The sequence below is a fragment of the Coloeus monedula genome (assembly GCF_965178545.1).
Source record: "Coloeus monedula genome assembly, chromosome: 13".
Lineage (NCBI taxonomy): Eukaryota > Metazoa > Chordata > Aves > Passeriformes > Corvidae > Coloeus > Coloeus monedula.
The window spans coordinates 12,932,234-12,957,478 of record NC_138793.1 but is presented as its reverse complement, the minus strand read 5'-3'; the positions used below and the strand labels follow the sequence as shown (position 1 = coordinate 12,957,478).

General features: G+C 47.6%; 2 protein-coding genes across 2 annotated transcripts in view; one reads left to right on the top strand and one right to left on the bottom strand.

Annotated features, from left to right (window-relative positions):
- CFDP1 (craniofacial development protein 1) overlaps window positions 1-20,474 on the bottom strand; it is a 61,961-nt gene extending 41,487 nt beyond the window's left edge. The window contains exons 1-5 of the mRNA XM_082289777.1: window positions 20,351-20,474; window positions 20,177-20,285; window positions 19,197-19,428; window positions 17,339-17,439; window positions 3,054-3,158 (exon numbers count right to left, since the gene is read on the bottom strand). Of these exons, the coding sequence (XP_082145903.1) occupies window positions 3,054-3,158; window positions 17,339-17,439; window positions 19,197-19,428; window positions 20,177-20,285; window positions 20,351-20,411 (608 nt within the window). The 5' untranslated portion in view covers window positions 20,412-20,474. The remainder of the gene's footprint in view (window positions 1-3,053; window positions 3,159-17,338; window positions 17,440-19,196; window positions 19,429-20,176; window positions 20,286-20,350) is intronic.
- Window positions 20,475-20,790: 316 nt separating this feature from the next.
- Window positions 20,791-24,895, top strand: TMEM170A (transmembrane protein 170A; the record flags this gene model as incomplete). Its single annotated transcript, XM_082289872.1, has 3 exons — window positions 20,791-20,908; window positions 20,998-21,168; window positions 21,756-24,895. 3 exons carry the CDS (start codon window positions 20,791-20,793, stop codon window positions 21,884-21,886), a joined length of 420 nt encoding a protein of 139 aa, XP_082145998.1. The 3' UTR covers window positions 21,887-24,895.
- Between the last annotated feature and the right edge of the window lie 350 nt (window positions 24,896-25,245).

Sequence of the window (25,245 nt, the reverse complement as noted above, 5' to 3'; positions counted from 1 at the left end):
CAGTGGGACCCTCACCATATCTGATACCTCTGACAGCATCAGCAAGAGCCTAACAGAACCCAAGAGCACAACAGAAACAACTGGAACAGAGTATCACAACCCCAAACCACTCCAACAAACTGGTATCTGCTGCTGACAGAACACTGCCTAGCTGTGTGTCACTGGGGGACACGATGGGAATAATGTGAAGGCTGGGAAACCATCACATCCCTGGGAACCAAGGGCTTATGACCTTTCTAGCAAAGCCTGCTGAGAGAACTGGGTGGGTTGTTTTGTACTCCTGGCTTTAATTACAGCCAAGTGTTTAAGTTATTCTCCTCCAACCACCCCCATGTCCCTCACAAGCACAAATCTAGCTTTTTATAGCACATCCGGTATGGATGTAAAACACATTCAGGAAATGCACTTTCAGCCCCAAACATCCCCTCCCCTGGACCAGTTAGTTTGCAAGGGTTTGTAACACGGAGACGTGGAGCCGGATGTTTGGTTTTGTGCCCATTGCTTTTCTGGATTACTTCTGTCTGTTTAGAGAAGGGAAATTAAATAAATGCAGGGTAGGCTGGCTGCATTCAGAAATAATACATGCTGCTTGCAAGGTGAAGAAAGAAAAGCCAGATGGAGAGGCCACTCTTAGTTGCTCAAATTCCCTGCACACAGGGCAAGGCTTTTTTTTTTTTTTTTAAATAGCTGACAAAGCTCCTGGGGGCTGACAATGGCTTACAGCACAGTGGGTGTCCATAGGCACAGCTAGAATCCCAAAATCACATTTTTCACTGCCTTGTGGCAATAGACTGGAGCTCTCCCATAATGCAAAAGGGAAAAATGTACCCTCTCCCCAAAAACTTCTATTTTAAGTAGAGAAAAGGTACCTGCAAAGAACTGTCAGGCTATGCCAGGCTCTGTCAGTCCCCAAGCACTGCTCTGCCATGTCCCCAAGGCTTGTGGCTTTTTGCTCCAGAGCAGCAGGGTCTGGACAGCTTGGCTCAAGTCTAAAATCTGATCTTTGTAATTTGCTTAACATAAGGGGCTTGCCTCTGGCTTTAAGGAATACCACAAGCCTGCTAGTAATTTTCTCACCTGAAAATGTCCTGGCTAGCTTCCCAGCTAGAAGTATCTTCCTAAGCCCAAAGGCAAGCATGTTTTCTGGCAGTCTCAGGGATCAGTCTCGGATACTAGTCCAAGACTCCCTGGAGCACTCTCAGAGCAGAGGGCCCATGCTGGCCAGATTGCCCCAGAGAACCTCCTACTAAAGCCTCAAAAGAACTGGGCTGTTCCACACATCTACCCAAACACCACTGCTGTTCCTCTGCCATAGGATCCCCGTGCAAAGCCAGGATGCACTGCAGGAGGTTGTGAAAGGGAAGGCATTTGGGGCTGTGCTGGATCGGGGTTTGATGTTCTCAAGAAAGGCAAGACATACAAGCCTTTTCCCCAGCCCTCTCCACAGCCAGGTCACCTCATGTCCTGGGCAAGCAACTGTCAGTAGGACATCACACATCAGCAAGCTGAACGATGACCTAATTAAGCTGCTTCCAAAATAATCACACTGAAGGAAAGTTAAAGAAGTCCTTGAACTCATTATTTCTTAAATTCATTTTTAGTCCATGTTTTTCCGTATTTGACGTGAATTCTTCAGTTATCTGCAACATTAACTCAAACTGGGCTCTGGCTATTACTCCTGAGCAATCTAAGCTCCAGAAAAGGCAACCATGCCCCTCGGTAATGCCCAGGCTGCACAGGCCCACTGGCCACCCAGCTCCTCCCCTGGGCCTGATCTCTGCAGAACTGGAAGGTGAATAGCCCCTGGAGCTTTCCCAGTGGGCTGCCAAACCTGCCTGCACTCAGAGCAGCAGGGCAACTGCTGGGGAAACTGGCAGGCAGGTTTGAAGACATGGGACCACCAGCAGTGTGCACGGTGAGGAGCTGCCCCAGCTTCAGCTGCCACTTGAACAAATTCTGGCCACCAAAACTGTACAAAGAATGCCAGCCCAACCCAAGGCAAGTTTTTCAGCACAAAACCCTGCACACACAACACTTAGGTTACAATTAATGAGCTCTGCAGGGACGAACCCTTGTGCAGGGTGAACAAGAGCATGAAGACTATGCTCATCTATGCCTTCATTCAGCTCAGAGAACAGCAGCTGTCAAGGGTCACGCACACACACACATACTATGCTTTCACCACCCTGAGCTAAGCACAAGCTATGCAACACTTAGCTGGAAAAATGAGTGACAATCCAGCTGCAGCAACTGAATAACAGCATATCTGGGAAAGGCAGCCTTAACTCACACTGGAGAATTGCTCTAAGCAGATGAGAAGGACAATGTATTTATTTGATGGGTATTGTTTCTGTGTGATCAAATCATATGCAGCTTATGTCTTTCAAATATAAATGCAAACAACTGACTTAAATAAAATCATCACTGGAACACAGAAGCATCTCCTCTATTCCTAAGAAGCTGGTGATCTCCCAAGCTCATCAAGAACCAGAGTGGCATGTCAGATGCACAGGGGACCCGACCTCCTTGTATCTTTTGACAAGCATTATGATAATCTCAGAATTAGGTGTTAGAGCTTGAACAGGAAGTGACAAATCCACATCAAAATGATATTAGAGAACATCAAAGAGGCAAAAACATCTCTCATTCAAATGCTCACCCAAAGGCTCTAAGAAGCCACAGCCCAGCCTGACATGGCTTTTTACAGCCCTGAGGAGCACCTGTCAAAGGAATGCAGGCAATCTCAGGCATGTTCCTTGGCTACCTGCAGTTTCATCAGGCAGCTCAAGACATTCAAACCACTGTTTCCTTACTAGGAGGAATGATTTATGAGGATTAAGAAATTTGAGCCTGAATCTATGAAGTGAGTCACTGGAACTCACGGGTTCCTTCCCTCCAGCCCAAACCATCACACCTTCCAGGCCGAGTCTTGCTCCCACTGAAACCCTGCAGAAAACAAACACCCATTAAATACTTCAGAGCCTGTACTATTGGCTTGAGTGCCATCTTTCTCACTAAAGGCCCATACCCAGGCATGGAAATCCCATACTCACCCCGAGACTGTTGGCAAGGAAGCTGGAGCTGCTGACTGCAGTTTCTCTTGCTGCTTCAGAAAAGATTTCGCTTCTTTTGAGTTTGAGTCCACTTCTTTAGTCACTCTGTTGGAGGAAAAGAGATAAACCAGAGGGTAAGAAAGAGCTGTACTCAACAGTAAAATCAAAGATCCATCAAGGAAACACAGAGAACAGGTATAAGAGTCCCCACATCCCCCACACAGAGATCACCAGTTGCAAGCTGAAGAACAGACATCTTGTTAAGATTTCATTCCAGTGACAAACCCTCTATATTCATGGCAGGAAAAAGGAAAAGAGTAGCTGATTAGAGCTGGAGGAGGAGGGGATTTTTTTCCTTCCAACAAACTGGAATGCTTATTCATTCAAATAGGCCTGTCTCACTAGCAGCTACTAAATGCTCTCCTCAGGTCACTGTGGGCAATTCCAGGCTCTTAATTGGGCTCTGGATTTTCTCATTTGTTGGTCAGTGAGGCAGCTCTTCTGCCAGCCATGTCTTGGAGCCCACGGCACACAGGCTTGGCAACATCTGCAACCTAAACCAGAGCATGGAAACCAGCTCTGGGAATGGGGAACAGGAGAGAAAGCTCTGACAAGGCAGAATGCAGAAGTTTACTCTCATTTTCTAGTTAATTTTTGTTTGAGGCCCCGAGGGTGCAAAATATTGAACTTCAAAAAATTATAAATCAATATGGCATCTACAGCAGGGAATGAATTATAAACATGAGGAAGAATCTCTAGAAAACCACTCAATAATTAATTGTTAGAAAACCCCAGCTACTTTAACCCTCTCATTTACCATGACCTGCCTCCAGCAACATGCTTTTCACGCTCTCAGTAGCTCTTAATGAGGTTGCCCTGATTTGCCAAGCTAACAATTTTGCTCCCATGGAGCACAAGCCTGTGAGCCTCTCCAGGGCCCTGCAGCTCTCTGGGCACAGAGCCTGACCCACAGCTCAGTCAGCACAGAAGAAACAATCCTCCATTTCACCCTCCTGCAGCCTGGGCCTCTGGCTACATCTGTTCCAGCAAGGGTGTGCAGGTTCATCCCTGGTCTAGAGCATATGCTGATGAAAGGCTGAAAGCCTGGCTGGTCATGAGATCTTCTCCAGCTACAAGTCAGGCTAATCACTGCTTGCTTCCCACCAACCTGACCCCACAACTTCATGTGAGAACTGGCTAATAGTCATGGAGAAACCACAGGAGCTGCAGCCCCAGACGGGTTCTGCTGGGCTGGCATCACAAAGTGACACAGAGTTATCTGTTAACCCTGGAGGCACTGATGTCCTGAAATCTCATTTGCACACAACTAGTGCATCCATGTCTCCATCCTGACAGTGAATCAACGTCTGAAACTTCCTTCCTCCTTCTCCACAGACTGCAAGTGCAGTGGAAAAGGCACAAGAATAAATGCCTGTGCTGTACAACTGCTCAGCCTTGTTCTGCCAGCGCAGGAGGAGATTAACCCCATTTCCCCCCTGCATTGTCACATGCCTTTCAAACCATGGCAGTCATGCGGATAGAGACAAATCCCACACTATGAATATTTAGAAGTGTTTGCTGATCAGACTGGTAAGGGAAGGGGTGGGAAAAAGGGAAAAGCAGCTTAGGGAGAAAAAAAAGCCTTGCTACAGCATCATCACAATTTAGAACACCCCAAACACACCATCCAGCCACAGCCCTTGGCAACGGTGGTCACATCATGCAGCAGTCATACACCAAAGGTTACCCGACGTCCATGGATTTCATTTGACAGGATAAACTTGGTGTCTCCATGCAGTAGTAAGACAGAATTCCCCTCAACCATGAGGCTGAGTTCAGATCAATGCAATCACACAGTCTAGTTTCAAATGCAGCATCTGAACAGCCAGCTCTGACCCATGCCAAGCTGAGAAGCAGGACCCTCTCTTGTGCACTCTGCAGTGCTGGCTCCTGGCAGGGTCCCTCTCCTCTTGTCATCCCCTGCACTGCTGTGCCATTAGAGTGCACCCCTGGCATGCAAGGGAGCACATGAGCCACAGAGAGAAACATCAGGCAACCTGGAGTGTGCAGGAATCCAAGAAGTGTAGCATAGTAACCACGTGCCCCGGAAAAAAAAAACCCAACTCTCCACTGGTCTCAATACAGCCATGAGACCTGCTCCTGGATTGGATCCCAGCTGTTGAACCCTGCACATTTCTGGGCCTTGAAGAGTGTAGGACCAAGAGGAGGCAGGGGCTGGGAAAGGAGGCAGAGGTCACTGAAAGCATGCCTTCCCACAGGCTCTGCTAAGAGACAACAGCCCAGCTCAGCTCCCACAAAACTACAGGAATCTGGCAGTTAAGTAGCTTACAGGATCCGGACACACAATGGCGAGCAAGTCTTCAAAGCCAGTGAAAGAGCTGGGATCACAGCACTGGGCCTTTGGCCTTAACCTGAGTATCTTCAGCCTTCTCCAACACAGGGATAAAACTGACTGATGTCTCCCCTACCAGCTGAGGAAAAGAAAGGCACAAGGCTAAAATGAAAAACAGCTCTTGGGATCTTCACTCCGACGGAGACAGCACACTCTTGTTTGGACCAGCACTACAAGCCACAGCTCTTGGAACAGGCAGATACTCAGTCCCAGAAAGAGCGAGAAAGCAGAAACCTCTGCCTGCTGAGAACCCTTATCATGAAGCACATGATGCACAGGGAGAGTCTGGCACAGGCCTTCAATGACAGACACTTCAGCTACCGAGGGGCACAAGAAAGGTTGCTACCAAGGGCTTAGTTATGCTTTGATTCTCCCACCCTCTTCCACCTCAGGGTACCAGTAACAATGGCTGGGCACAAAATAAAACACTTAGTTCCATTTTCTTTGCTCTCTTTGGCCTGCCAGCAGCTGCTCTAACATATATTTTTGGAGTTGTCTGCTGCAGAAATTCAGCTGCAAAGCTGCATGCAACCTGTTCCACCAGGACTGCCCAGCTGGGGACAGAGGAATGTGACAGAAATGTAATTAAAAGTGACCTTTCAAGGCAATTCCATCATAAGACCCACTTACTACCTCAAACTGAAACAAAAGCTGCTCTGAGGCAGGCTGCTGCTAGGCTGATGCCAGCAGCAACTCCTGCACCACTCCAACAGGAATGACGGAAGAGTATTAAAGAGCTTTACAAGGTATTAATTCAGGTTATGCACATTTCAACCTTTCCCAGATCTCAGGCCAGGAAGGAAAAAAAAAATCCTCTGGTCTGCATTATTATGGGAGACAATAACTCTCTCCATGTAGAAACCAAAACAATTCTTATTCTTCATGGGGAGAAATGGGAGTCATTAATCCAGTCGGAAGAAATCACAGTCATTACTAAGGAAAATTACAAGACCTCTCACTTTTAAATACTTGATAAATAACTATTTGCCTGACTGTTTACTGGGATGCTATTCACACATTGTAATCCAGGAATAAACATGAAAATAAGTATATTGTCAGCAATAAAACAAGTAGCTAGTGTCTCGCCCACTTGCAGCCCCTGTAATTCACACACAAAACTGCTCACTCTCATCACTTTACCGCAGAGATTTCATTACACTGCTATGCTATTAAATTGCATAATAAGACTTCCAAAACACAGAACAGTTATTAATTTTTTGGACCATGCCGGAGCCTGGTAGCACAGATGATGCTACTGTACAGCGTGTTGTGCAACTGTAAAATAGAAATGTCTTCCATATTTAGAAGTTATTATAAGGAAAACACACTGGAAACTGGGTCACTAAGTGCCTTAAGTACTTACAGATGTCCTTCTTAAGACCCTTCATCTCTGAACCAAGCTCAAAGTGGTACCCAAGCATTTAGGCATAGCCATACCCACCCAGCCTGCTGGTTTGGTGCCCAGTGGTGGGTACGTTAGTTCCAACTTCCACTGAAGAACTTATCACCCTTCCTTTTACAGTTATCAACTGAAATGCTACAACCTACATGCATGGAAAAGGCCCCAGTTATGTACACTGGGCACAAACCACATGAAGACAACACCTGTTGTCAAGGCTGCTCCAGAAGGGGTTCCACAGAGTGCTTATAGTACTAAAATGTAGCAGATTAATTTAAGAACAAGTATTTGATCTGCTTCCAGCAGTGCCTTTAGCCACATAAACTGCTACAAGGAAGGAGGAACACATGCTGGAATGAGCATTATGCTGACAGCTCCAGCTAATCTGCAGAAGGGGATTAAACCCAAATTTTCATGCTTCAGTTCAGTGGCATAGTGAGTCTAATACACCAGTCTGCTGCACCCTTACACCAGGTGTAGAGCTACCAGGGTGAAGAGGAGGCTCCCAATCCATCACACCATGGCACAACACAACACCCACAGCCCAGGACTTGCCCCAGTGTGGTGCCCAGATGCCTCCACTACAGCACAGCTGAATCCAGTCCTGCTGGCCAAAAACAGAACTTGCATAAGGGATGCCAAGGCTGCGGTGTGTTAGCAAAGTGCCCAGCTCAGCAGCAAGCAGCAAGGTGCCCTGCAAGCCCTTGGAGAAGTGCATCAGCAGAGCTTTATCTTTGAACAGAAGGGAAACGGAGGCAGGATAAGGACAAGCTGCGAAAGACAAACAGGCATATCAAGAAGGCTTGCAGGCTAATACCTGTAGTCTGCTGTGTAATAGCAACCTTATGCATCCCAAGTGCCAAAATCCCTCCAATTTACCCCCAGGTGGCTCAACACAGCTACATTCTCCTAACCAAAACACCTGGTGCACATCAGGCTGAGAAAGAACATGTTGGTATTTGGGTATAAGGGGACTTAGAGCAGAGAAGACAGTTAAAATCTTTACTCACAGCAGCACAGTTACCCTCTCCACTGATCTTCCTGCTGAGAAAGGGAAAACAAGAGTAGAAGCTGTGGAAAATGCCAGCTCTTTACCACTTGTACTCAGGACACATTCCTCACTTGGGAAACCTGCCCCAGTTTAGACCTGACACAGTTATAAAACTTTCCACACTACCTTAATGTTGTTAGCTCTGGGGAATCACAGACCATGGGGGACAAAAATGAGGCTAATTACCCTATTTCAATATTCCCCATCTGTGTTTAGTCTCAATAAATAGTCCTCCAGCCTTCTGGAATGATCACTTGAGGAGAAAGTAATACTCATCTACAGGGGTTTGTTAAAAAAAACTAATCCCTTTTGAGCCAAAGAATATTTTTTCTGAATATTTTTTGGTGGACTTTTGTGCTCCAGCTGCAATGTCCCATGTGCCTTCCACAGACAGATGCACTGCACAAGGGCCAGATCCTCCAGCCTGCAAGGTCCTGAAAATGCTGGAGAGCACAGGTTCAGCACTTTCCAGGAGGGAATTAAGTCCTCACACAAGTGAACCTCCAGACCACATCTGCCTGCACACTGCATATGCATGTATTTTATGTTGAATTAGCTGGTGTAGAGAGCTAAAATTAGTACACCCCCATCACTTTTCTAATTTCAAAGTAAAACATCAGTTTTCCCCCTTTCAGAAAAAAAACCAGAATTCCTCTTCAAACCAGGTGGGAGAAGCTGTTTCCTGGGAAACTGAGCCTATTCCCTGAAGCAACACAGACAAGACCAAGCTGGAATAACTGATAATTTTGTAGGCTGACTAGACAGGCAGGAGAAGCTGGCTGGTTTCTAAAAAGAATCAAATGTGATGAGGGCTCTCCTGGAGTCAGGCAAGGGCCAAGCTGCCTGCCTGGTGCTGCTCCTCACAGCAGGTGTGTGCTGCTATCCAAGCAGTTAGCCCAGGCTGCATCTCAAACCAACTCACCTGAAAATAAGCAAAGGTGAATGGTATTTTAACATCAATAATGCATAACCTTGTAAGCCTTGAAGGAAACGACCGATTTTCCGTCATCTCCTGTATGACAAAGACTCCGTGACAGATGCAAAGAAAACATATGGACAGTGCTGCCTCCTGAGATGATGACCAAGCTGTCAGGCCCCTCTTGGACCTCTGCTTGCAGCTTCTGCAAGAGGCTCCCTAAATCCAGAGGGAAGTAGCGCTCCAGTTACAAAGCTTCCACTGGGGCTTGCAATAGGTAGAGCATGTCAAACATGGCTCTCTGGAGAAGCTGACCTGCAGCCAGGGCACAAGCCTTCATCATGTTATGATATTGACTGGAGCTTTATTCACCCCAGTTTTAAGCACCTCCAAGTACCAGGTCTTTTCTTGCTTCTCTGGATAACTATTCCCTTGGCCAGCTCCACTGCACTGCCTCAAAATCCCCACCATGTATTAGCATGTCCATCTTCGAGGCATCCCTATATTTTCATTTGTACCTCTCAAAAGGATTAACTCCACATTAGGGAACACACCTCTGAGTTGAGCAATCCAAGTGAACAGATGAGCTGCTGCATGTGTGAGTGAGACAGTCCCCTGACCCTGTTAACCATGACCTCCAAATACACTGAAAGCCAGACAGATCCCTGCAACACTCCAACTCCCACAAAGCAGCGCAGCACTGGTGTCATGGACGACTCTCCTGTTGAAGGAAGGAGTACCATAGGTATCAAGAGCCAGGGGTTCCAAATTCACTTAGAGCTATGAATACTAGACACAAAGGTTACACAGATCATAGCAGGAGCCAACACACACTACAAAGCAGAAGCAGCCCCATGGGGGAAAGGCCAGACTAAGCTTGGCTCAGTTTGCAATGTGTTAATGAGATAGTACAGCAGCAAACAGCTCTGCCTCCCCTTCAGGCTAACATAGAAACCCTCTTGCTTCACCATCTCTTAGTTACAGGGAAAAAAAAATGCATCTTGCAAGCTGCACTTTCCAGCAGGGGAAACCCCAGGCCCAATGCCTGCAAAGCAGCCTCTGCCAGCATCTCACCAGACATCAAAAGCCCTTTTCTGAGCCTGGAGCTGTCAGGAATGAGCAGCAGCTTGGAAGCAAGGGCAACAGGCCAAGCAGCAAAATGCTGGGACTGCATCTGAGGCCCCTGAGATGAAGGCACGAACAGAGGGACCAAAGATCCCCATACTAATAGCAGAAGAACTATTGAGACTGTGAGACCTAAATAGGTTACTAAGCATGTTCTGTTTTCAGATTTTTAAAACCAAGAAAGCTACGTGAGAGTCAGATAAAGAAACAATGTCTTCTGCTGGGGAAGGGTGTGATTTTTACTGAAGTATTTCCACAGTAACTTACACAGAACATAGGCAGAACACACATGGAAGAACCTGGAGATGAGAGAACACAGTTTGTCATCCAGTTCCCAAACGCAGCACCCAGACACCCCAGGTTTGAAAGACCTAGAAATGCCCAAATTAACCTGGAGGTCAATCCATCATTTTGGAGATGCTTTGAGACTCCTCCTAACTCTAGAGATCCCAGCTGAGCCTTCTTTTCTATCACAGTGATTACCAGCAAAAACCACACAAATGAAACCAGCACACATAAATTATTTCCTTGAAAGTAGCAAGCCACATTAGAAGCCGAAGATGACCTTCAGGTGGGCATCTGCTCAGTCAGATGGGAGTTTCAAAAGCAGGGTGAGATAAAGGAAAACAACAGGGGTGAGCATGTTGGTGGGTGTAGCACTACTGTGTAACACTGCAAGTTACAGTCCCTCTGAGCAGAAGCCTCATCTGCATATCTACTAATGAAAAAACCCTGACTAGACACTGCTCAGTAGGCCATTCCCCTTCTCCAAGAACATTAAGCAAACCATAAAACGATTTACTTTAGAACCAAGTGCTCTGGCTTAGAGTCCTGGCTAGGTTTGATGTTTATGAAGTTACAATTTCTGCAGCTGCCTCTGAGAAAGGCAAATGTCTCACAAGTGAACCAGCACACAGCACAGCTCCTGCTCACGCTTACTGTCCTCAACTCTGGGCCGGTCGTGCCAGTCAGCATCGTACAATGTTAGTATTCCCCAAGGAAATTCTGAAGCATCAGGGAATGCATGCACACAGAGAAAAGGTTATCAAAACGTGCCCCTGAGACCCTGTCATTCTTGAAAGGTAACATATTTTCACTTATTGGCTTCCAAAAAAAAAAAAAATCAATAGTTGTTTTTTAAATTGGGAAAAGCCAATATAAACTGTGGATAGCTGAGGCATGCTTTGACCTCTAAGAAAAACAACAGCATAAGGGCAGAAACAGGCTGCTGCCTACACTCCATTATGCCAAGATCAGCATTTTGGTGCTTGGTAGTAGAAAAGCAACCACCCACTTTTTAGTCTGCCACCTCTAAACAGTGGTCATGTTGATATCCCATGTAATTCTGGATGGTTTGATTCGTCTTATGGTCCCACAGCATCATCCCCATGCTTATACTGTTCAGATTAAATTCCTGGGAAACTCTTAAAAGCCAAGGTTTTTGCACTGTGCAGGCCTCCTTCAGAAAGTGGCATGTCACCAGAAAGCGGCTAGAACACATTTCTCTAGAACACCTTAGCCAAGGAGGACTGAGGATAAAACCCTACTGACATCTGGCACCACCAGTCAGCAACACAAAACAGAAGTCCTCAAGGAATGGCTTTTCAAAGGGCCACTGAAATTAATTTGTCTTTCTAACAATTATTTGCTACTGCAGTCAAAGCCACTGCAAAAAGCACATCAAAATACAAGTGTTTTTTTCCTCTGCTCCTATTAGTTCAGTTCATTGTCTTCCATATCTAGCCTGGCAACACCCATCGACCTCATCTGGTGGAAGCTGTGTAGCACTTGCTATCCACCTGGAAAAAAGGCAGGGCTTTCCAAGTACCAGGCTTCAAGATACAAATTCTGGTAATGCTCACCTGCCTTCTCAGTCACAGGTATAAGCAATACAGCAAAAGCTTTTTCAAAAAAGCACATATGGAAGATGTCAAGCACATTAACCTTGATCTGATGTGCACTGCACCACACCACCTACAACATCAAGAGATCCCCACCCAAACTCCTGATCTTTCTCCTGATTTTAAAAGCCACTGTGCTTCACTCAGCATTGCTCAAAACCCCATGAGCACAAAACAAATGACCAAGATTCACACCCAGCAAGAAGTGTGATCATGCTGCCAACCCCTTGCATTGATTCATCCACCGAGATCCCTGAAAAGCATCACAAGATAAGGAGAGAGTTAATGGTGTTACATGCTCTCTCACTGCTCGTTAGCCTGACAAGTCTGACTGGGCCATGCTGAGACCACAGAGCAAGAACACAGATGGACAATTACACATATTTAAAATTGCTCTCTGTGCCAGCTCTAAATCTTGAGAATTGTGGGAGTAGATTCCCTGCTCTTTTTACCCATTCCCCTTGAAATACATTATCAGTGTCAGGATTTTTCTTCCACTCTTCTTGTTTTCCAGGAAGAAGCAGAAGCAGCTGCTATTGCTGCTTATTGCACCTTAACTGTCTTCAAAGCAAAGCAACAAAACAGGTGACAGTCTCCCAAACTCCTTGGCTAACACACCCTTTGTTTGCCAACTTTGTCACATTTGGTTGGTCTTACTAGTCACGTAAGGAGCAGAGAGGACATCACAGCCACTGATAAGGAATCAGAGTCTGAGCAAGGACTGTGGAAAGCTCAGGCTGTTCTCAGATGTGTGATCTGTTTCTCCTGCAGCCCCTTCCACATACTATCTCCTAAAAAGGGTCTAGGATCAAGTGGTTGAAGCTCTGGAAGAGGACAGCAGATCCAGAGTTAAAACAGTGAGCACTCTAGGACATAGCTGTCCATTCAACAAGCACACAGGTGAGCTAAAATTAATAACACAAAATCAATATTTCAGTAAGGAGAGGCAGCATCAAGAAATCCCAAAGCAGCAGTACTGTACAGCTGCACAGAACTGAATTATAACCTCACCTCCACTCTGAGGTCAGCACTTCTTGCTGCAAGGGAATAAATCAGTCCTTCACCAGCTCTGTGCAACTCTACTGAGGAGTTCACCCAAGGTGAAGAGCTCAGCCACCCAGACAACACCTCCGACTGGGCTCAGGACCCACCACCTCACCCAACGAGGCCTAAGTTAAACCTCAATGACTCCACAGGACACGAAAAAAAGAAACTCCGTCCATGGCCTGTAGCTGTGCCTGCACAATTCCCATCGTCAATGGCATTCTTGTACAGAGACCTGGGGTACGGGCCAAGAAAGGGCTTTCGTTAGCACAGGCAAGCCTCCTGACAAGAACCTGCCCTCGGCCACCTCCCTTCACCTTTGCTTCTTCTGCTCCAAAAGTCATGAACTTCACCACTAAACCCCTCAACTTAAGGTCCAGTTTAAGGTCCTTGAATTTCAACTGGAAAACAATCTCCTCTGAATAATCTTTCTTGAATCCTTGATGTAGGCTGAAAACCTGTGAAGCAGCAACACAGAATGAACAATGAGGTTTTTTCCAGGCACATCCTGGATAATAATCACTTACAAACAGTAACAGGTGAAAATCAGGTTCTTTTTCACCCCATACTTTAACTGTGGCAGATGAAGTATCAACTTCAGCCAGTACAAACCCCAGTAATTATTACAGTGATTTAATCTTATAACTATTTGGTTATAAATCAGATACCTTATGTACTTCTTTAGCATTTTCAAGATGTAATAGCTACATGGTGAACCATCATGCTCCCTGACCTGGAATACAAGCTGCCACTCAACTCTGCTCAGCATGTGTACCAGCACAGCTTGTTTCCTCAGAGCACAGTGGTCACACAAATAAAAGCAGTCCTAAAGCAGCAATCCAGAGGCTATTCTAAGTCACAAATGTGGTCTCCTACACAAGTCAACAGCAGGGAGCCCTTATCCAGAGCTGGGAGTTCATGTCTCACATAGAACAGCTCAACAAACTGTTGTGACATGAGTTTGCCGATCTCTTTCTACAGAACCATATGAACTTTTAAGTATTCCTTGTGTCCAGCAGCAAGTCACACACTCAGTGTGACACTGCTTGTTTGGCACCGGCCCTTCCTACTTTGATTTGCCCCATGCAATGCACCAGCTCAGTGTGGACCCCACCTATCCTTGTGAGAAAGTAAAAAGAGCTGTGACAGGAACACCTTGCCAGATTTCAGGAAAAGAGCAGGGCTCTCCCCATTGACAGATGGAGAATGGAGCCCTACTACGGCTTTGCTTTGGCTGCGTGGTTCATGCACACGGGGAAGCAGCCAAGTCACTGAAGCAGCACAAGCCACTGCTCTGCCAGCACAATACAGGACCATCAGTACAGCACAGCAACCTGGCAGTACCAAGAGAGCATTCTGACCACAAGAACAACCTGTGTAAAGCTCTGGCTCTAAACCACACAAACAAAGCATGTGCACAGAAATACAAGGCTTCTAGTCTGCAGTCCTTTACTTGGAATCTGCAGTGTATGAACAAAGCAGGGTGCTGAACACAGGCCTCCCATTGCTGAACTAACACCCAAGCCATTACTCCTTTGAACTTAGTTTTGCCTTCCACAAGCCAATTTAAGGTACAGAAGATGTTTCAAAGTAAAATTGATTCTTGATAGCAATCAATAACCTGACTCTGCTCTTCCCTCACATGTTGTCACACTGACACCACAGGACCAGCTCCATGTATGTGAGCTCCACTCTGCTGCAGTCCCAGCTAGACACAAAGTTCACTTTCATGGAAAGAGCACAGAAGAACCATTTTGATGCACTGAGCACCACAAAGATTTAAAGAAAGCCAAGGACCAAACCCTTTTGGAGTGCCAAAGAAAACAAGCAATTACAAATCGCAACAGTTAAACCCTGGCACTAGGGATGCAATTCCCTATTAATGCAAACACACGTCCTGCATTGTGAGGCAAGTTCATAAACCAGAGGCTTCAAAGGAGCTTCAATCTCTTCTGCCAGGGAGAAATGGCTTGAACTTCCATTTAGATGCTGAACTGCCTTTGCAAATTGCTCTTGCTGCCCACAATTACAGCCATTTGGGTGACAGTCACCTGCTGCTCCTAATCTATTTAACATGAGGGAGGCAAGAAAAGCAGACAAAAAAGTTCCAACTAGAAAGCACTGCAATCAGTTGAAGATTCTTTCTAGTTCCAGGATTCAACAGCTTTAGTTTCACAAGGCAAATGTACATAATGTATTTTCTAAAATTAAGAGCCACTAAATTAAAATCTTCATTTGGTAATTGTTAATTTTTACACTCTGAAGCTAAAGTTCAGCATTAGCAACTGATACAAGAACGTACTCATCAAAACAGACATTAAGTGCAGCAAAAACCTACAGGGGGGTTGACAACATGAAGGCCCTTTACTATTCCAGTATAGCCCTGTAGCTGGAGATAACTTTCAAGCCACTTCTGCTACTCCAATCAGGCAAGAAAAATCATATCATCTTCTTACAGGAGAAAATAAATTGTTCTGCAACAGGAGATCAGGGCTAAATGATCTTCTTTAAGAGCATCAGGGAGCAGACTGTGAAAATTTGTGCCCTGAATCTTTTACTGCTTAAATACTGATCTAAATTCTTCTCAAGCTTTCAAAAGAGCAACACTCAACAGTAGCCTCAAACCATTTAGAAAGGAAAGCAACAGAGACAGCTCTCATTTCAGTTCCTTCAGTCCAGAAATGCATGCACACACAACTACCGTGTGTTGGCCTTTTATAACCAATGATTTGCCAGCTGCTTCCCCAGGCAAGGAAGACAGTGTTTGGTATTCAGAGCATTTGCAGACGTTGGAGTGGTGCAAAGACAACCTCCTGCTATTCTGAAGAAAAAGCAGCCCTCTGGGCCTCACCTACTGCCATTAGGGGAAAGTACCAGCAGCTGTGAGTAGCAAGTACCCCTTGTACCCTACACACAGCTAACAGTGTAACCCATTTAAAGAAGCAAGATGTAGCAAACAACACAAAAGCATCAGCTTCACATATCACAAAAATCAAGGGGCAAAAAACATTGAAGGATTTTTCTGTTATCAAAGAGCTAAGGAACATGACTTTGTTGTAACTCTGGCACCAGCAGAAAACGGTGCTCCAGACCTCACTGCAAACCTTCTATTGCTGGCTCTGTAACCTATGGATACAATAACTGCTGTAAACAAAATATGCATTAGCCTTGGTGTATGCAGGGTCCAGCTGTTGCCTATTCCATCAAAAATTGGCAGAAATTTCTAGTGATTCCTCTGCAGTTGCCCAAGGGAAACAGTAAGCACCGAGCAGTACGAAGGACACTAGAAAAGCAACTGGTGCAAGACAACATGTCTTTTTCTTAGTTATCGCTCTTAAGAAACTACAGGTAAGATACTGGTGTCAAAAGCATAAAATCAGTATATTAGGAGCCCTGAACAACTTCTGTTCACATAAGGTAACCAACGTTTCAAAGGACAGTGAATGAAGTGAACAAAAGGTATTCATACAGTCTGGCTTGCCCAGGGAAGTAGCAAAGTTCCTGCTATGGCTCACAGCTCTCCTCAGATTTTTCGAACAGCTCAGGCAGCAGCGCTCACATGAAAAGCAAGAGCAGCAGAAGCCCCAGCTCTGCCTCCTCCTCCAGATTTAGGCAGGACGAGTGCTACTGCTGGGAACTGCTGCCCTCTGCTGTCACACAAAACAGGCCAAGTAAGTCTGACAAAACGGGTTTACTGCTACATATAAATAAAATCCCCCATGATAAGAACCAGCAGGTCACAGGGCAGTCAGATTTCAAGTGGGTTCACCAAGGCCCCTCAGTTCTCGTCCTACACATTTATAAAACACACGGCCCTTCTTACAGCACAGCCTGAGAGGCCTCTTGTAAGCCAAACTCAGCCTAAAGCATGATTTTACCCAGCCCATCCCCTTTGCTGCAGCCGTTTCAGAGGCAAAAGTATTCAGCTGTTAGTCTGCTCAACCAAACATTTCTTACTGCCTGCGTATCTTTGTCGTGGATTGAGAACATCAACAGGGAAAGTGCCAGCCAATATCCTGCCCCCAGCACAGAACTTGGACTAGCCTAAAGGAATAAAATGTGTTACCCTCATCCCTGTGGGACCAGGTGTGTTTCCTTCCTTGTCTCAACCTTCCCAGTGACAGTGCCACCAGGGAGCTCTGCCAACCATTATAAACACTGGCCAGATGGGGAAGCCTAAGTGAATTTGAATTACATTTACAAATGTTTTGAATTTGAACAAAGCCTGAGGTCTGCATATAAGGATACTCTGCAGCTTAGGCAGGAAAATCTTGGCCTCATTTTTGGTCTGTAAGTGCTCACAATAAAAGAAAAAAACAGTGTAAAGGAAAGAGAAGACCCACTGTGCTCCATAGCCCAGCTCCAGCCTGCCCCCTGCACTGCAGTACCCAGTTTGCACTGTGCCCACAATGGACATATCACATCTGCCAACTTACTTGACTTCCTCACCAGCAAAATCGAACGTTTTGGTGATTGTCACTTTTCCTGAATCTTTTGGCTTCTCCTGAGGCTTATTCCCACTCTTCTCTTCTTCAGCCTACAAAATACATGAAGGAGAAAGCAAAAGAATGCATTTGTGGAGCCAAGCCAAATTATCATTCCAAAGGGCCAAGGGCCCAACACAGATCGTGCATAGCACTGCAATTTAGAATGGTGCTCAAAGCAAGTCACCCACAGACAAGGAAAAGGAAATAAATACCCCTTCCACCAGAATAAAATTCCCCATTTTGGTTCCAGACTCTCACTGAAACTCTAGGATCAAAACAAATTCAAAGCAAGAAGTGAAATTGTAATAAATGTAAGAAGGAACAAGAATACACTGCAGTGGTTCAGAAAGCAAGCAAAAGCCTGGAGACTTGGTTCTCCCAAACTAAGCACCACCAAGCAGTAAAGCTGCCAAGGTGAATTCCACAAAAGTATGTTTATTTTTACTCAAGAATAGAGAAGAACACAACTCATCAGCAGAAAAATGCTAATCTCCCTACTTGTCAGTAACATCTCTTATTTGAGAAGGAAAAATCTTTATTAAGCAATTTGTCAACAATGTCTCTTAATTTACTCAGTCACAGCTACAGCTGCTAAAAGCATACATAAAAACCTCCAAGTCTGTAAGTTACCAAAAAAACCCTCAAATTCTTGCTCTAAATCAACCACAGACCACAGAGATCTTCAAGCAGGCAATGCAAGCCCAAGTTAAGAAGTTCACAAAGAGAACAGATGAACTGGACGTCTCCATGAATTATTCCAGGCTATGGAGGAACTTTCAAAGACATCTCACATTTCAGCAACCTGCCCATAAAAGTAGATTGCTCAGAAGAAATGTTGACTCTCTTCTTCCCTCTAACTCTACAAGTAACCACCCCAGCTGCTCAGTCAGTAATAAGGAGAAGCAGGAGGGCTAAGATGAAAGGACTCTTCTTCCAAGAGTTGCAATCAAATATTACACAACTATACTTGCTCTGCCTTCCAACAGTCATAGAAAGAAGCTTCACACAGTCGGAGCTGTACTCACCAGGCAGACTCCAGACTTTTTTTTCTGGCTGACCATTTAAAAAAACCCAAACTGAAAATTCTAGCAACAGAGGCTCAGCTGTGGTACTTGCTTCACTCCTACCACCTTAAGCGTGAAAGGCTTTGCCAGGCAAACACGTGTACTTAGTTTTACAGAGAACCAAATCCCTTTAAATAGCTCCCACACAGAGAATTCTCTCTCCAGAAAAACCTTTGCACACTGAGAGCACCTTCCCGGGGCTTACAGAGGACACAAGAAAGCCAGATTCAATCTTGCTACAAACATGCAACATGCAGCACCTTTCGGACCCCCTCACAGCACGAGGATGGAGGCATGGAGATGCCAGCACACACCTCTCTCTTGTTTCTCCATTCAAACACACACACACAGCCTCCCTTTTTTTTTTTTTCTTTTAAGCATCAGGGAAGGCACAAGCCTCGGGGAGACCTCTTCCCACAAGCACAACTCAGACCAAAGCTCATCATTCCTGTGTCACAGGAGGAATCCAGGACCAGCGAGGGAAGCCAAAAGGGCTGTGTGGGACACTGAGATGCTGACGAAACAGTTCCAAAAGCAGCACCACCAGATCACAAACCTCCCCATCTGGAAGGAAACCAGCACCTTGCAGTCTGGCCCATCAGGGGATGCTAGTCTTACAAAGCAGAGGGGGCATGGGCAACCCCAGCCTCTTGCCAGCTCTGATACTAGCCAAAACCAAGGCTGTATGCTCTAAACCTTCAGACCCTTCCCACGCTCCCTGTGCATGCCCAGGCCCCTGTTACCTTCTTGATTTGTGTCACTTGTGTGGCAGCTGCTGCTTTGGGTTTCTGTCCTACATCACTGAGGAAACTGGCCCAAAGAGCATCCTCCTTCTTTTTTTCTTCTTCTTCTCTGCTTCTTTCTACTTGTTCTACATTATCCACTTCCTCCTCTTTCTGCTCCTCTCCATTCTGCTGGGCCTTTTCTTCCTCTTTCTCATCTGGCTCTAGCAAGAGACCGCCTTTCTTCCTCTTCCTGAAAGCAGATGCCAAAAAAGAAGAAAAAATGTATATGGAGCTGCTGCAACACTGCTGCAACAGAGCCAAACTGTAAGCTTGGGCAAAGCAACACAATATTTCATATTTTTACTAACACATTCAATCTGGGAGGTTCTCTCTTAACCTTGGGGGGTGTATATATTTTATCAAGAGATGACGCTCAGAAAATACAATGGGACTGATGCAGGCAGTGCCCCTGAAGTGAACTGGCCCGTTTGCATGTGTTTCTGTGAGTATATAATGTGCTGAAACACTGGCACAGGTTGGCCAGGAAAGCTGTGGCTGCTCCATCCCTGGAAGTGTTCAAGGCCAGGTTGGATGGAGCTCTGAGCAACCTGGTCTAGTGGGAGGTGTCCCTGCCCGTGGCAGGGGGGGTGGAACAAAGTCGTATTTAAAGTCCCTTCCAACCCAAACCATTCCAGGGTCCTGTGGTTCTGGGATAATTCAGGAACCAAGAGCAGAGGAGAACTTGGGCTAGATAGAAACCAACCTCAACTAAAGTATATATATATTTATAACAAGGGCAGAAACCCCCGTATATGCGTGCTTTGCACTTAAAAAGGTTAACATAAACAACTCCTGCTGGGGAGGGTTTTCAGGCACGATGTCTATCGGGGCCGAGGTTCTCTGCTCTTGCCACCAACCGGAACGCAGAGCAGCATTTCCCGTTCCTCCGCCCCTCAGCGCACCAGCGGCGGCACCAGGCCGGATCACCGCTGCCGTACCTGCTGGCGGGACGGCGGGGGCTCCTCCTGCCGCGGGGCGGCCGCGGGCTGTCCGCCGGCTCCTCCTCCCGAACCAGCTCGCTCTCATCATCCTCGCTGTACTCCGCACCTGCAAGCATAAACAGTGAGCACCGGGACCGCCGGGACCGCCGGCTCCCGCCCGCCACCACTCACCTGAGGGCACATAGTCGTCATCCTCGGCCGAGGAGTACTGCTCCGACTCCGACCCCGACATGGTGCGGCCCGGCCCCGCCGCCTCGCTGCACCTCCCGCCAGCCGCCGCCGCCCAGAGCGCCGCTGCCGCCCGCGGGCGCCCCCCGGCGGACAGGAAGAACAGCCGCGCCTCCGAGGCGGCGCCGCGGACAGGGAGCAGTGACGAGAGGCCGCCAGCGGGCCAGAGCGCCCCACCGGGGACTCCCAGCATTCCTTGCGGCCCACAGCCGTTCCCATGGCAGCGCGGGGGCTGGGCGGGGCCCGGCCACCCGGGGGCCAGTAGTGATTGGCTATGAGCCCTGTCTGTCACCTTCCGACGCTTCCCATTGGCTGCAGCGGGCGGAATGGGACGGGCGGAAGAGGCGGTGGCGAATGGCGGCGGCGGCGGGGCGGGTGCGGGGATGGAGGGTGGCGAAGCGGGCGGCGGTGGGCTCCTGCAGCAGATCCTCAGCCTTCGTCTCGTGCCCCGCGTGGGCAATGGCACCACCACCTACTCCAGCCCACTCTCGACCTTCCCAGGTACCTCCCTGCTCGAAACGGGGCCCGCCCGCCGGGGCCGCTGGAGGCCCGCGGGCCCCGGGCCTCCCTCACAGCACTTCTCTCCGCAGAGATGTGGTACGGCGTCTTCTTGTGGGCACTCGTGTCCTCCCTTGCCTTCCACGTCCCGGCCGCGTTGCTTGCCCTCTTCACGCTCCGACACCACAAGTACGGCAGGTTCATGTCCGTGAGCGTGCTGCTGATGGGCATCGTGGGACCCATCACCGCCGGCACCCTCACAAGTACGGCAAGTGCTTGGCAGTATCGGCCGGGGGGCTCTGTGGTGATCAGAGGTTGCCTTCGGGAGTGCGTGGAATAGCGGTGTTCCCCGGGATGGAGATTAACGTTCTGGCTCTATTTCCCCCTTTGCCCCACAAACAGAGCTGGACCATAGCCCATCTCGAGCCCTGTGTCGGGCATACCAAACGTGCCCATCGGGTGTAGAGCCAAGGGGGCTTTCAGATTTCTGAGCACCTGGAGGAAAATCTCTCAGAGGTTTGGTGTCAGTGCCCAGAACTGGGTAATGTTTGCAGGCTGTGGGTGAGGGATCTTGTGACAAGGCTAAGTCCCAAACCACCCCAACCCCCACAGCTGCTGGAGGCCTCAGCAGCATTTCAGCACCAGTTCACCTATTGCCACCAGCACGCATGGGTTACTGACTGAGGTTTGTCACACATCCCCAGCCCAGCATTCTTGCCTGCTGGTGTGCAGGGTGAGCTCCAGACACCACTGTTCTCTGCCCCAGTCTCACATCCTGAGGCTTCCCCTTCATCCCTGTGGCAGGGCAGCTGTCTCACATTCACATCTTGGCTTTTCCCCCTCTCAACAGGTGCTGCCATTGCTGGAGTTTACAGAGCTGCAGGGAAAAAAATGATTCCCTTTGAGGCCCTCATTTTTGGCGTGGGCCAGACGTTCTGTGTGGTGGTAGTTTCATTCCTGCGCATTCTGGCCACTCTATAGCTCCTCTGGAGAGGCTGGAGAACACAAACCAGAGGGGGAGCCAAGGACCTGCTGCCTCAGAACAAATCACAGGGAGCACCGCTCCATCCATGTGCTTCTTCCACTGATTGAAGGAATTGGGAGGGCTTGCTCCTGCCTCCAGCCTGGCTTGAAATTTTAAAATTGTGAATGTTGTTACTTTTTGGTAACATTAAGTGCCAAGCGAAACTTTATTTCTCTGGAGGGTAGGAAAATGACTTCCAGAGGAGGAGACCTAGGTACCTTTCACCACTGATGAATTGTGGTAACGGGACATGACTAAGATGTGACACCAGCTGTGCTGGAGTAGGAACAGGAACAGAGACATCATGTCCTCAGAGCTCACTCACCGCTTTGACCTGTTGTTGCTTGGTTTTCAGTGAACCTGAAGCTCTTTTAATGTCAGTTTTTAAAATTAAAAAAATAATTTGTTTTGTTCCTGGCCCAAACTTCTTAATAGCAGATCATAGCCATAGTGGATTTGGTAGCAGCAAAAGGAAGACTCATTTCAGGTGGATGAGAGTGCAAATTTGTGTCTAGGAGTTTGGGCTGTCAGTGCTGTGCAGGGGAAATGACTGGTGTAAAAAAGATAGCTGTTTTTGTGAATTTTATTACAGCAAAGCCCTTCTGGCCCTATGAACATTCTGCCCAAAGCACAGTGGAATGGGTGCTCCAGAAATCCCAGGGTGTGCAGGTGGGCATGCACAGCTTCTCCTCAGGCTTTGGAGGAGACTCGTGTTTTCAAACGTCCCCATTCTCCTTTGACTTGCTGATGCTGTTCATGTTGGTGTGGTGCAGCTGGGTGTCTGCACTGCTCTGGAAATGGCACTGGCCAGCTTGGGTAAAATCCCTCATGCTGCTGCTGAGAGCTGCCTGGCCAGGCTAGGTTGTGACCTGGGACATCCCCGGTGCGGGGAGTGCGCCGTGTTGTCAGCATCCAGCCAACAGCATGCCAGAGGCTGGGAGAGCTGCAAGGCTCCTGGCAGGAGCCTGGGGGATTCCTGTGTCCATGTGAACACAGCCCCAAACCAACCTTTATCCACAGGCAGTACTGTCTCATTAATTGTTTTCGTTTGTTTTGGTTTTAAGTGACTTTTAACTAATTGATAGCTCTGCACTTGTGCCCGGAGTTGGGGCACTTGAGCAGCTAACTGAGTGCTTCCCGGGGCTTGGTTCTTTGGGGAAGCTGAGGCTGAATTCCGGGGATGAGACTGGGCAGTGTAGCCGCCCCTAGGAGTTTGCTGTGGTCCATGTTTGTACCCAGCTCACACCATGTGAGCTGCAGAGGGAAAGCGCTGTCTGTGTCCAGCCTTTCAGGGGACAGCTCCCATCTGTGTCTTCATTGAATTCCTCTGGTTTCCAAATCAACTCCTTTTGTACCTGCAGCATTTCCTAGGACCATTTACCTGCCGTGAGCCCATGTCCTCAGTGCTGAAATGACTGGGCATGGCACTTAGTGCCATGGTCTAGATGATGAGGTGGTGATCAGTCAAAGGTTGCACTCGATCTTAGAGGGCTTTTCTAAACTAAATTGATTCTGTGATCCTTCAACAGGGCACTGTGTTTATCATAGAAAAGGGTTTCTCTATGCATGGTGAGAGGAGCTACTTACTGAGATTACTCTAAATTTTAGCCCATATTAATTCAGGGAATATAGATGCACAGTTTAGGAAATAATTTAATGTGAATCCTTCTCCTTAGGTGGGTGAGGTCCAAGTGGTGTAACATATACTAAATCCAGGATCTGTGGAGGGCCCTGTGTGCTCTGCTGCTTGGAGAGAGCCAGTCTTCCTGCCAGGGCAGAAACAATGAAAAAGAAGGAATAAGCTTGCTTTCTTTTCCCCCTTCCCACTTTGTATTTCAGCATGTGTACAGAGTGCACAGTTTAATTTACAGGAATTATCCTGTGTTTTCCTGGATGGATTAAAAGTATCACATGGAATTTGGATGGGGTGGGTCTGGTTTTACCTTTCAGGTGACATCAGAAACCCATGTCCTGAGCACCTGCTGTGCTCTCCTTTACCAGTGCCCTGGTGCCTGGCACTGCTCAATAGCCATTAAGCTGATTGCAACTGAGAAAGCACTTTATCCATGTGCCCCGTGCTACAGCACAAGGAGGTTTCCTTGCAGAAACAGGGCTGACAGGTGCAGGACACAAATGGGGCTGTTACAGAGCTCAGAACAAGTGAAAAATTGCTCGGTAAAATCACTCAGTGGTGGGTGAACTGAAAAGCTCCTGTTTTCTGTCCCTTGGGATCTCCCAGAATCTGTTTTGAGGGGTTTCTGGTTTACTTGAAGAGTTGGCAGCTTAACCCTGTTTGGAGCTGGCAGTGTCTCTCTATGCCTGAATGCTGTGAAATTTTCAGGGAATTCTTGCATAAGAGGTGAACAATCAGCTGGTTTGTCTTAATAGATATTAGCACAGGGGGCAAGTTCTTTGTGTCACCTTGGTGCCCTCAGAGCATCCTCCACTCCGCTGGCTGCTGCTGGCAACCTCCCTCTCCAGTAAAACCAGAGCTGAACAGGAAGGAGGAATAGCCTTGAGTTGAAGCACCAGATGGCAGTTGAAGCACTGGTGGCAGTTTTCTCCCCTCATTGGTTTGGCCTTCCATTTCCATTCCTTTATTCCAAGTGAGGCATGTGGAGGAATCCCTTCAGTTTTCAGCAGGTAGTGGTAGACTTTGCTCAGTCAGACTTGCCAAAAACTGCAGAGCCGGCGAAAACATCAACACCGAGGTGTCTCGAGCTCTGCAGTGCTGTGAGCCTCTGCTGGGGAGCCCAGCCAGTGCACTGGGTAAGGAAACACCTTCTGGAGAAGCTGCCTGCCCTGGAGGAACACCTGCTTATGCTGAGGCTCGTGGTCCTGCTCCCTGTGTGTCATATCCCCCCTGCTCCCACCTGGCTTCCTCTTGCTCACAGCTGCAGCTGTCATGAACAAATCTTTGTATGATTGAAAATTCTGTACATTTTATTTTTCTACTGACACTTCTAATCCTGGTGGTGATTATCAGTAAATTCTGTAACTCTTGAGGTGAATGAATGTTGTGTGTTTCTTCTGCAGCACGACAAGGGGGCCTGGGTTGTGCTTTTGGAAATGAGCTGCACTCCTGCTTTGCTTGGGGCCATCTGCACCAGAAATGTCCTGGTTCTGGTGGTTAATGTTGTCTCCATTAGGAGCTGGACCTGCACCTGCAACCAGGCACCACAGTGTGAGGTAACATCTCACTGCTGCTCAGTTGGTGGGGACAGGCTCAGCTGTTTTCCCGTCCCTGAGGGCACATGCTGTGCCCCTGCAGCCTCTATGCTTGGTGCTGACCTGCTCCTGGCCCCTGGGGCTGTTC